The 12,172-nt window shown below is 41.0% G+C and overlaps 2 protein-coding genes across 2 annotated transcripts; both read right to left on the reverse strand.

Annotated features, from left to right (window-relative positions):
- Nucleotides 1-288: 288 nt before the first annotated feature.
- Nucleotides 289-4,445, reverse strand: LOC129592825 (uncharacterized). Its single transcript, XM_055488952.1, has 6 exons — nucleotides 1,515-4,445; nucleotides 1,417-1,455; nucleotides 1,257-1,334; nucleotides 1,153-1,203; nucleotides 1,022-1,090; nucleotides 289-965 (listed from the first exon to the last, which is right to left on the reverse strand). The coding sequence occupies exons 1-6, from the start codon at nucleotides 1,864-1,866 to the stop codon at nucleotides 289-291; spliced, it is 1,266 nt and encodes a 421-aa protein (XP_055344927.1). The 5' UTR covers nucleotides 1,867-4,445.
- A 429-nt stretch (nucleotides 4,446-4,874) lies between these two features.
- On the reverse strand, nucleotides 4,875-6,146 carry LOC129592875 (atrial natriuretic peptide receptor 1-like). Its single transcript, XM_055489016.1, has 4 exons — nucleotides 5,959-6,146; nucleotides 5,684-5,903; nucleotides 5,471-5,609; nucleotides 4,875-4,978 (listed from the first exon to the last, which is right to left on the reverse strand). The coding sequence occupies exons 1-4, from the start codon at nucleotides 6,075-6,077 to the stop codon at nucleotides 4,938-4,940; spliced, it is 519 nt and encodes a 172-aa protein (XP_055344991.1). The 5' UTR covers nucleotides 6,078-6,146; the 3' UTR covers nucleotides 4,875-4,937.
- Nucleotides 6,147-12,172: the final 6,026 nt, after the last annotated feature.

Here is a 12,172-nt window from a genome sequence, read left to right on the forward strand (position 1 = left end):
AATTGTTGTCACTGAGGTCAGTGATATCACTTTAATTGTAATCCACTCGGTGATAACTGCGATTTTTCGGCGATATTGTTTATTATAAGTACGGGTCGTACTACCATAAATATATTTTGACATAATTCTTGTTCTCAAAACGGTGCGATAAGCGGCTGTTTTAATGTATTAATTTAATGTTTTACCTGAACCTGTGTGCTTGAAGGAGCAATATAAGTTGGCCAAAAATCGTTTTTTTTATTGAGACTTTGATATAGTTAAGCAGACACAGATGTTAAAAAAATAAGGTTACGTTGCTATCAATGGTGGATATTCAACACCATCGGGCACAAGAATCTGCAACAGGTCTCGTTGTTCAGCTAGCGATTTAACAGCAGCTTCGTTAATATTCATGCAATTAACATAAGTATTTGTTGTAGTAATTCGAGTTAATGTAACATACACTGTGTGACCTTTAATGCTGCGCACCGAACCATTGGCAAATTTTCGGTACCAAATCAACAAAGTGCGACTAATTCGACGGTATGGCACTGTCGGTACTGCAAGCCTTTTGCATTCATTAGCAGCGTTACCGCTGTCCTGATCCCACCCTCCGTCCAAGATGTACTTCAAAATCGTCTGAAACTCATCGCGCGTCACTTCCAAGCTGCCCGGTTTTGTCAAGAACACGAGCACAACATGCGTAAACCACCCATTCCACCCTTTGTCGCTGCTAAAGTACATCAGTAGATTCTCGGCCCTAATATCCCATGGAATAGACCGAAGAGCGGCAGGCAAATTCTTGTGGGTCGTGGTTTTTCGATTTGTTCGCACCCACACCGCCGGCAACGGATGCAACAGCGATAGGGCAACCGCCTCTGACACCCAGTCGCTGTTTCCGGAAGCTAGTGGGGCCGCAGCCCGCCCTTCATCCACAAGGGTTACGGTGGCCGGTTCGTTGAAGTTATAGCATACAGCGGTTTGGTCTGGAAACATTTTATCACTAGGCACTATTTAAAGACGAATTAACTGAAATACGTACTGTCGGTACATGGAACCTGTGCATTCGTCCAATTCATACCCTGCGGAGCAGGTGGCACACCTTGTAGCCCTTATTAAAATAATTCAAAATTAAAAACTGCTCTTTTATTTTTTTATTAGGCAGTATCATACCCGTGTCAACGGTGTTGCATGCTTGCATTTCAGGAAAACCGAACGCAGTCCCTGTAATATCGTTTGGTGAACATTAAACAGATTTCAGGTTTATAGCTTCTAACCTTGACCGTATTGCATCAGATCTTCTTGGGAATCAGCGTGCATGATTACGGGATACTCCAAGTAAATTGGGTACCGATCTGTAAGCAGAATGTCACAAATGAAATATGCTAAAAGCGTAAATATTATTTAAATGTTTATTTAAATTTTTTTTTTGCTTACCTTCCAAAGAAGCGTAATTTGCAGCTAGTTGATAGGAATCTAAAACCATGTAAATTCCAATAATTTGTACTTTTGTTTGTCCGTGTGATTGAAGCTACCTTGTGAGACTTGAGCTGTTGGGACGGTTTGCTCAGATGTATTTCCCAAAGCGCGAGCAGAGCCTACTGCAGGAGCTTGAGGGACATTGAGCTCGGCCATCACCTCATCCAACCAGCCGTAGTCGATCGTGTAGGACGATGTTCCAGGCTGAGACGTAGACTGTCCATTTGCAGCATTATTGGAAACCGTCTGTTGACTGTTTATCTCACGAAGCCATTCATCAATCCATGCAAATTCATCCGTCGCTGCAGCAGGAGGAAGCGGACCATTACCACTGGCGGACTGCAGCTGCGGACTAATCACGTCATAGAAAGGCGTCAGCATTTCGTCGTACGTGTAATCCATAGTCATACAGGGTTAAAAACTTATGAAAGTCAGAAGTTATCCCGGGTGCCTTTTTATAGGAGAATCCACTGCTTGGTTTTTACTTGGTGTAATCGTTTTGGATTACACACAGCGCAAAAGGTCACGAGAATTTCCGAGCTACTGTCATAGCAACAGTTGTACTATCACCGAGCTCGGTGACGATGACCGAGGTCAGTGATAAGGGCCTACCGATACTTAAAGCGATTACACGTTTTTCTTAGTACAACATTTTGTTTGTTAGCATTTAAGCAATTACTGTTTAAGATGTTTCTCCTTATTTTCTTTCCGATTTTGGTTTTGCACAGTGCAGGTGTTCTGGCTATGGACCGCCGACCAAGCCAGTTCTGCAGTCGTGGTAGCACGAGCAATCGTAGGACGGCGACCACTACCGTCAGTCTTCAATCCCCTTATTACGTGCGCTCTCCCTCGGTAGCACCGCATCGCCCCACTATGAATCTATTCCCTCCACTCTTTCCTGGCACTCATTATCATGCTCAGTCTGCCGTACCTGCATTACGCTTGCGTTTACCGGACTTTGCTTCATCTATACCACGGGTATCTACCCCTATTGTAGCTACTACTCCTATGTCGCAACCGCTCCCTGGGCTGGCTGCGTTATTTGCCACTGCGATGAAAGAATATTCCCCTGTTTCTTCCCCTAATCCAGTTTCCCTAACCTCCTACGTCTCACATTGTCATCCTCCCTCTCCAGACACCCCAGACTCTGATGAAAACAACAGTGGAGCCCTGCATTACCACCCTACATTACCGCAGAACTGTTACAGTACCGTAGCAGTGGGCGCTCGCCATGGGGATATGGAAAGCCAGTTGCTCGTGATTCTGCAACAAAGGGACCTTGTTCTTAACGTTCCCATCGAGCTCGCATCAGCTGGCTTCAGTGGGTTACGTGGTACGTACTACGTAGCCAAACAAACCAAGGTTTTGATTTTTTATAAAGGTCACGCTGGTAATGTTTTTCTTTTGCATGCTTTTTGTGAAAAGAATTTTGGAATTTTTTTATTCTGCAGATTTAATCAATGAATATTCCTATTATCATCACCGGATGGCGGCGTTTCATCGAAGTACACCTTTCAAAAACCGTGGGTCGTATTTGCATTTTATAAATAATTTTCTACATTAAACCGTTCTTTTGTAAGAGTTCGGTAGATAACTCAACGCTACATTTTCAGTCGCTTAAAGAAAAAGGTCCTCCAGTTAAAATAAACCATGTATCTGCTGCACAAAATACATCATTTGTTGCTTTCGGTGACTTTTAATAACATTACTGTTATCTATACAGCGTTCGTACTTCAGTTTAATAAAGGTCTCCTAAAATACGTGGTTGTTCCATGTTGCCAAGTAACGGGAAGTTCATGATTTGTAACAGTAAACATTCACTGATCCAGAACGCTAACAAACTTTGTTTAGTTTAATACAAATCCTTCCAAAATATTTTAGAAATTGCGAGACCTTTAAACTGATTAGACGTTTTTGCATTTGCATTTAAAATGTATACCTGTTTCACTAACTTATTTTTATCAAATAATAACTGTGTACAGCCGTTCTTGTCACGAGCAGAATGCTTTCACCATCTTTTTTATGCGGACCAGGTGTGTGAGAACGTAAAGTTTGCAGCAAACTCTTGTCTTGAGAATCTTTCAGAAGAGCATGACCTGGAGGCCAATCGCGACTACTGCGCTGTGCTCACAAATTGTTACAAGCCAGTGCTGCCAGATTTTTTTGTGGGGCATAACGATACGATAATTCGAAGCATTATTTTTGGCACTGGTTATTCAGACGAAGTTGTTTACTTTGGTTTCGAACTCATTCAAAGACTTGAAATCATGGGCGAAAATGAAAGGTCGACTAGGGGAATTTATCGGTATCCCTTCATTGACCGACCCTGAAGCGTGCAGACGCATTCTGCGAGCGAAATTGGTTTTGGTGCCTTTTTACCGATCAGCTGGAAGAATGGTGCACCTCACATTGGCGGTCATGCACGGGAAAGGTAACCTTTATTACTACGACAAATATTGCAGCTACCTAACTGTCTGTGTGCTATTTAGTTGTACAGAAATTTTTTTATTATTTTGTATTCTAGTTGCATATCATTTCGACAGTCAGGGGAACTGTTTTGAGGGTCCATGGAAGACATTTCTTCGTCGTATGAAACTTCTTGACCAGGGAGTTAACCATTCGCATTATGGTCGCCTGGATTCCTGGCAGAAACCTGTCCAGCTTAACAAGGACAACTTACAACAGAAGGTAAACCTTTGTTCTTTTTTACTTCAATAAATATTTTTTTAAGAAATTGTTTAAATTTACCGTCCGGATTTTTTATGATTCATATATAATTATATTTTGTAATTATTAATTCTTTTATAAACCCTTGCGTTGGTTAATGCAGGCCGTTACGACGGAACAAGCCTGCGGAATAATCTGTATGAACATTGTGGCGCGCGTTGTTTTCCACTATTGTACTGAAGGCGTCCACACAGATGCCAGCGTCACGTTGGCGCTTCAAGGTTTCCTCAGATTTCAGCAGGAAATGGTGGAAGTGGAGAATTTTGGAGATATAGAAGAAACAAAGCAAATGTGTGCTCGTTTTGTTAGTTTAGCGGGTCTGAAGTGCTTCAAGACCAAGTGGGAGACCGAACGCTATACAAGTAAATTGCCATACAATGACTCTAAACATAATAAAATAATAATAATAAACGCTATACAAGTAAATTGCCATACAATGACTCTAAACATAATAAAATAATAATAATAATAATAATAATAATAATAATAATAATAATAATAATAATAATAATAATAATAATAATAATAATAATAATAATAATAATAATAATAATAATAATAATAATAATAATAATAATAATAATAATAATAATAATAATAATAAATTTTTTTTTTCAAAAACTGATGACCTTTTCAAAAATTTAAGTGTAACGATAGGATTTATACAGTTCCATTTTATTGGCTGCCGTGTTAATCGAGATGTTCGTTTACAGAATATGCCGAGATACTCGGCTGGCCATCCGCGCTACCGTTCAAGGTCTTGGAGGAGAAGATCTTGGCAGGGCAGAAGCTTCTGAAAATTACACATTTGGGTGTGAGACAATGTCTGTATTCTTATGTGCCTGAACGATATTTTCTTTTCCGCATTGGCGCGATTGATGATTCTTAATTATTATTTCATAAACAAAATTATTAAATGACTGCGTATTTGATTATTGTTTTTTTTTGTATCTTTATACATAATTATTTGGAATATTTCAGTGCAGTACTGGCCATCCGCGCTACCGTTCAAGTGACATTAATTTAAGCGGTTTTTTCGTTTACGCATATACAGTAAAAAAATCTTCACGCCATCTATTAATAGTACAGTACTTATTGTCAAACATGGCTCAAACACTACCGCTTCCATTCGGGAGCCCTTTCCCTTCGTACGTCGTACGGCTTCCCTTCAGGAGACGTATCTTCCAGCACTGTATACTGTTTCCGTTCGCCAGCATTATTTGCCAATAACCCTTGCTACACACTACTCAGTACGTAGGCACTGCTTGGTCATATTAAGACGCACCTGAATTGATCCCAGTTCGTGCGGTTAAAACAACATCATGGGCTGCTTGAAACGTCAGCGGGGCTTCCAGCAATGCCAAACTCAGCTGGCAAAGCTCTCCAGCGTGGTCTTCATTTGGCAATGGCACACCACTGGAGATCTGTGCAAAAATTAAGCACCAATCACAAAAAATGTTATGGTTTACTGAGAATTCATGAAGTTTTGACAACGTACCATATAACAGTCGCCAATGGTTTCCACTTTATATGCGTTGAAATCGTGGACGACGCCGTCGAATTCTGAATGGGTATCATTCAGGATACTGATCAACTCAATGGGAGTGCAGCGTTGCAGAAGTATGGCAAAAGCCGGAATATCACTGAACAGAATGGACACACTGCTGAAGGATTCCGCGGTGATTGGTTCTTTGTTTCGTAAACGCTGAATAATCGATCTGCAACGGTTTTACAATGAAGAAATCGTATGGCGTTGCGTAAAATAATTCTTACTGCGGGAGTATTTCTGCAAGAAGCGAATCGGATTTGCGCATCTCATCCAACAAATCGGCTGTCTTGATTTTGACCTTTTCCTCCAGATCGTGCGCTTGTCGGTCCAACAGTGACAGCATGTGTGACACGACGTTTTTTGGTAGTTTTAGCAGTTTCCGAAAGACAATAAGGACAGTCTGGCACGTTGGGCGTTGGGATGGCTCGGTGGAAACGCAATTGGCGATGACATTATTTAGCGGTGTTAAATTAGGGTAGTCCCGGTAGTGGTCTTTTACTTTGACATCGACTGTAACATAAAGAAAAATCTATGTAATTAGTGAACTATTCTTATTAAGCACCGAAGCGTTATCATCTCCCGAAAAACTCATGCGGTACTTGTTTGCCTAATCACATCGCTGCATATGGTCCCGAACCGGAAAACATCATCGCTCCTTGATCCCCTTGCTGTTTTGTTGTCCTTCATCGACAAAGTAAAAATTCGTTGGTATCCTGCTTGAGCAATTTTCAGTGTAAAACGGCTGTTAATAAAACAGGCTTGCATCGACAGATCACCGTGATAATGCAGTGGTGAGGAGTGTATATAACTGAGGCCCTGCAATAAGTCAAACAAAATATTACGCGCTGACGTCATTATAGCCGGCATGATCCTGTTGTGATGGTACAACTTTGGATGATGTGGCTTTTACCTTTATCAAATCACGTAAAAACGAGAGTCGGATGGACAGATCGCTCAGGATGTTTCGATGCGCCATTATTTCCCATAAACTCCCACGGTGTGAATACTCGCACATCAGATGATGTGGAATTCCGGCATCATTCAATATCACTCCATAAAAATTGCCGACGTTTTCATTAGTTAATCGGTGCATCTGAAATGGATTTTAACAATTTATACACCATCAACATAGCGCTTTAATGCTTAGCGGATATGCAAAAATCGATAGAAAGGATATGTAATATACAGGGGTGCTACGCCAAGTTCGGGCAGTTGCAAAAACTCCTCTGCTTCTACCAATTAAGTCTAATATTTTTAATTTATTCTTGCAAGATAGTTCTTATCCTGGACCACCTTAGATAATTTTGCTTCTATGCAAAAAGCTGATGTACGAGGAATGCGAGCCGAATTTTTAATTTCAGTTTTTGTGTGAAAATCGCACTGCTTAATACGAAATAATCATGTTCCTTCAACAAAAATTTAAAAATGGGTGGACGTTGACAATTGTAAGGTGTGTGCTGTGTTTCTTAAGGGTCCTTCCGCACCTTCAGTTGAAGCACTAAAATCTTCCTTTATGGGATCGGTGCTCTAGGCAACCGCATTCCCCTGCAGGTACTATTTAACATACAAGTCTATGGGAAACGCACCTTTTTCCGAGGTCACCTCGAGTACTGATGGCGCAATTCATCTATGCCGACCCTTGAACGACACCTTCTGGGTCACTCAACAGTTTCCGAAATTGTTCGCGCAAGAATGTTGGTTGGGACAGTTTGAATCGGTCCAGTTATAAGCACCAAAAAAATTACCTCCACTCCCACCCCTTATATTCCGCCCCGCCCCTTACTATCAAGCAAAACGATAAAAAATTTGACACTGTTGGATTCGAAAGAAAACGTTATACTAAAAAAGTGAAGAAGCAAAAATAAAATGACGTACGGGAATATTTTAATTTATTTTACGCAACTGCCCGAACTTGGCGTAGCACCCCAGTAATAAATTTCCAGTTCAAATAACTGCCATACAACGACAACCAACATTGAGCAGTTGACTGGTAAGCAAGCGATTGCGAAACCACGCTCTTCTGGAAATATCACTTGGAAGCTGGATACAATAAACTGGCTGGTGTTCCAGGCGAAGGCTTCCGTCGTTGTATGATACAGTTTGCTTTCCCTCAACCGAATTGTTTGTTGATTCGTAGGTTAGCGATGCGGCGTTGAGAAACATATGCAAAACAGTCATCCGATTTGCTTTTCGTCTACGATACCATATAAATCATTAATTATCACTAAAAATTGCAAGGCATGAGTAATTAAGTATGTTTTATCAAAACATTATGGAATTATAAATTTGGTTTACAGACCTACGGATTGATTTTAATCAGTTTCAATCTAAGGTATATGCAAACACAATCTAAGATTACTCTTTATACTGGACATACAAGTACAGTACGTATGTACACAAAAAATGACTGTGTATGCAATTTATACTGTACATACAAGTACAGTACGTATGTACACAAAAAATGACTGTGTATGCAATTCACTAAGTCCTATTTACCGATACAACCACCCAGCGCACAGCGCAACTATAATTATAACGATCAGTGCAACACCGGCCAAAATCGGTCCCCAGTTTACTGCAAATCAAAACCCCTTGTTACCCTGATGACTGGGACACAGGAAATAATATGTGCTGAACAAAAGATCGAAACCTGAATTTTCCGGACAATGTTCACCGTCAAAACCACATATCGGATCATTAGACGGAAATTTCGTCTGATTGTGCCACAACCAAAGGTCAACAGCGACAATAACAATGGTTTGGTTCTCGGTATCAAAAATTGCGGCTGTCTGTAAAAGATCTCGCCTTTTAAGTGTTGCACAAATTCAGATGGACATAATTTGCATACGGCATCTAATATCGTATCCATACTGTCTGCTATCTGTGGGTTACCTCCATTCGTCCATTGGCTGTATTCAGCCGCAAAATTGGAACTCGGAACGCTGCGCTACCATCTCGCGCCAATGTTGTCCCACTCGATGGACGAGTGTACATTTGCTCTTTGAGGCGTTGAGCAAACACTCGAGGCCGGAAGTGCTCCGCATTGCCCCACGAGCTGTTCACCGCCTGGTCGAAAGCTCTTTACCGCGATGCGTTAATACTCATAATAGGAAGTAAAAATATTTGCTCACCTCAGCGAAATTCATTAGGAGCTCATACATGAGAGCAGAGACTTCGTTACGCTGAAAACAATTCAACACGGAAATTTAGCCGACAAACATCCAACACATCCTTGATTGCAAGTACATACAAACCTCTTATCTAGTTGTGCTCTTTGCGAGCGTACTTACGATTCTGTCGGGTTTAACGGTGATGTTATAAACGTCCATCGATATTTTTGCGGTATCGTCAAGAAAATCCTGTAAGTCGTCCCATTTGATCGGAACTTCGGATACAGCGATGAGCGACTGAAAGGCTTGAAATGCTTTCTGCAATACACCACTGCAAAGCTGCGAAACTTATGTAAATTAATACATAGGTGCAATGAAATTAGTAGTCAGTAGGCACTGGGCACCACTATGGATAGCATGTTAAATCATGGCAAACAGGAAATATGATCTTGATCCCCAAGGATTTCAAAGAAAATCTTTTTTCTAACTTTGAAAATTACCTGATCGTCTTCTTTATTTTCTTTCCACGTAATTCGATAGGCGATCCCCGGCTTAAGATCGGATGCCAGCGTTAAGAATACCTATCCGAAGAAACACGATGTGATGCGAATTTCAGCTTAATAAACAGCGAAAACTGCTCACGTATTTTCCATTGGTCATGTTCATTTCATTGGCGGTGATCTGCAACACACACGAACTAGAAGTATACGAGTAACAGGCGGATAATACTCGTATTCTGCAAACGTTGCACGGGAGTAATAGGTAAAAACATTACCATGAACTGGCGCAAAAGCTGCGGAAACATGATAACTATTATCACTGCAAAAGCAATAATATACTGTATGATAATATACATAAGAAGGAAGAATTCACGGGATGGCAGAAGTACCTCGAGATCGCGGGCGCATAAAGGTCAAGACTTCGCGGTAGTGCGCCGAGGAAAACTCGGTTATATCCGGACGGAAAACATGAAACTGGTTAGCAGGGACTTTACTGTACAGTTCGCTTCGGATAAAGGCATCACAGAAGACGGCCGGGTTAAAAATACCATGCGTCGGACACCACAAACCAATATTACGGGTCCAACCGAAGTGTAATAGGAGAGCGGCAACACCGGCTTCCAGGGTCGCTCCGGGCACCGGTCCTAGTTCGGCTAAGGTGGGGTAATCTTGAAACCGGGCCAAGGCTCCGTTCGCGGGGTCCAAGCTCAGAAGAAACACATCCGCTGCTGCAGTACGGTATGTGAACATAAAGCCTTAATGCTATCTTAATTATGGCAATACATAATATATAACATGCGCTATAATTAAACAGGACATTAGAGTTCTACCACTGGATCGCAAGTGACCTGCTAACGTTAATGCAACCGGTTATAGCCGACTTTTGGGATGCACAATCAGAAGGTTTTTTAGGTTTTTTTGGCCGAAAATGTCACCATTTTCTTTCGAAAATGTCATAATTTCGTCTCCACTGATTCAAGCATGAGCACGGTTTTTATGAAAACCAGATTGACTTGCGATAATATGTGATGAGAGATGGAAAAATATTCTTCTAAATTGCGCATGCATATTGGTATTTTGTTGTCTTAATAAAAACAGACATTAACATTACTTTACGCGCTTACCGCTTGTAAACTTGGCCAGTTCTAAAGTTGCCTGATCGCACCAGTCTGCAAAGAAATTACAAGAGGAATTATCGTTTTGATTACCCGAATAATCCGAATTCATTCTGACAATGTAATGTTTTTGTCGCCGAGAAGCTTGGCTTAACACTTAATTATTTTTAATATTTTGATCGTTATCCATTTTTATGTCAATTATAATTTCTTTATTTACCCAAAGCAAGGAAGAGTGGAAATGTTTCGGTATTTGAAAAACTCGGGAATTCCGTTGATAATAGGCTCCAACGTACGGCATAATAACCTCGTACGCATAATCACAAGGATAGGAATACCCCTGCTTCGGCATGCTTAGGGCCAAGTTCAACGTCGGCATGACCGTCAGATGGGAATAAACCAACGGATATTTCTTGGTGATGGAAGACAGTGTGGCATCATATGCCGGCAACATAACCTCGTACCCATAAACTTCGCTGTTTGTCATCGTCACAGCGGCAATGCTGATATTTAGACCGCATGCACAATTCAGGGGGCTCATGCACAACAGCAATACGGTAATTTTATGAGATAATGAAAGCATAACGAGAAACAGCTTTGCTTCAATGCAAAAACATGATAACTGAATTCGAAGGAGAGTTATCGTATACAGTCTTTATTTACCGAGAAAGACTGCCGCATCAAACCTTTTACCAGCCCGGTTGTTCACAAGAATAATTAAATTTCAGACGTTGTGCAATACTAACTTTACATGTATTTTAAACGATAACTATGAAAACCACCCCGCTATAAAAAATACTGCTGAACAGAGCTGATTTTTCTCTATAAAACGATATGCGCCTGGTATTTGGGCGAATAACTCAAAGGAAATATTTAGCTCGTGAGGTTGCTGCAGCATGTTTTGATTTCGGGCTTTTTTGTAATGTGTATTGTATGTATTGTACTGCACACTTCATACATTTCGATTTTATGCGTGGGTTGCAAAACTTCATGTCTAGGTTTATCTTTATGTGGGAAAGCCTTATGTTAGTGTTAGCGTTTACCGTAATTATCGAATTTGTGAACCTAACCTGTAACTTTCGGGGGGGGGGGGTTTCAAAGAGGATTGGGGGGACGCTAATTACGGGGGTGCTCTTATTGCGGGGGTGAGCCACAGAATCGATAACTACGGTATGTGAAAAATTTCTAAAAAACAGGGCCTGAAAACTTATGCTCACATAAAGTTGCATGTGCTCACCTACAGATAGATCGGAACTTGTGCTTAAAAGTTGTCAATACTCCCCTCTTCTGTGTAACTAAGCGGTTTCTGGTTGTTTCATTATTTTTTAGAAAAGCAAAAACTTTCACAAACGCACCGAAAAACGCTATACGCTGATGCGTACCATATTATCTTCTACCAAAAGATTTGCCAGTGGCACCCGAGTGGCATCTGCGGGCTGAAATGATCTTTCGTCGGAAATGGGCGACGGTGTCCGTACAGCACCAAGCGATCTGATAACTGATTAAGAAATGAAAAAATTTACATGGGAGCTTTATCATTTGGAGATCATCTAATTGTCGACTAAGTGCAATAAAATATAGATCGACTGCTAGAAAGATGCGTCACAGTAAAACGAGTCTGTGGCAACACAATACGGTTCGCGAGTCTTGTGTGCTGTGAAGTCAGAATAAGCCGGTATTAACACTTTAATACACATAACTCGACTTCGAACC

Source organism: Paramacrobiotus metropolitanus, unplaced genomic scaffold (genome assembly GCF_019649055.1).
Source record: "Paramacrobiotus metropolitanus isolate TYO unplaced genomic scaffold, Prichtersi_v1.0 Parri_scaffold0000056, whole genome shotgun sequence".
Classification (NCBI taxonomy): Eukaryota; Metazoa; Tardigrada; class Eutardigrada; order Parachela; family Macrobiotidae; genus Paramacrobiotus; species Paramacrobiotus metropolitanus.

Coding starts and splice junctions, on each gene's coding strand:
- LOC129592825 (XM_055488952.1), bottom strand. CDS start 1,866: ATGACTATGGATTACACGTACGACGAAATGCTGACGCCTTTCTATGAC. Junction 1,091..1,152: donor ATGCAACACCGTTGACACGG/GTATGATACTGC, acceptor TATTTTAATAAG/GGCTACAAGGTGTGCCACCT. Junction 966..1,021: donor ACAGGTTCCATGTACCGACA/GTACGTATTTCA, acceptor AAATGTTTCCAG/ACCAAACCGCTGTATGCTAT.
- LOC129592875 (XM_055489016.1), bottom strand. CDS start 6,077: ATGCTGTCACTGTTGGACCGACAAGCGCACGATCTGGAGGAAAAGGTC. Junction 5,904..5,958: donor CTTGCAGAAATACTCCCGCA/GTAAGAATTATT, acceptor AAACCGTTGCAG/ATCGATTATTCAGCGTTTAC. Junction 4,979..5,470: donor ACGAACTGGGATCAATTCAG/GTGCGTCTTAAT, acceptor TGTAATTTTCAG/AAGCTTCTGCCCTGCCAAGA.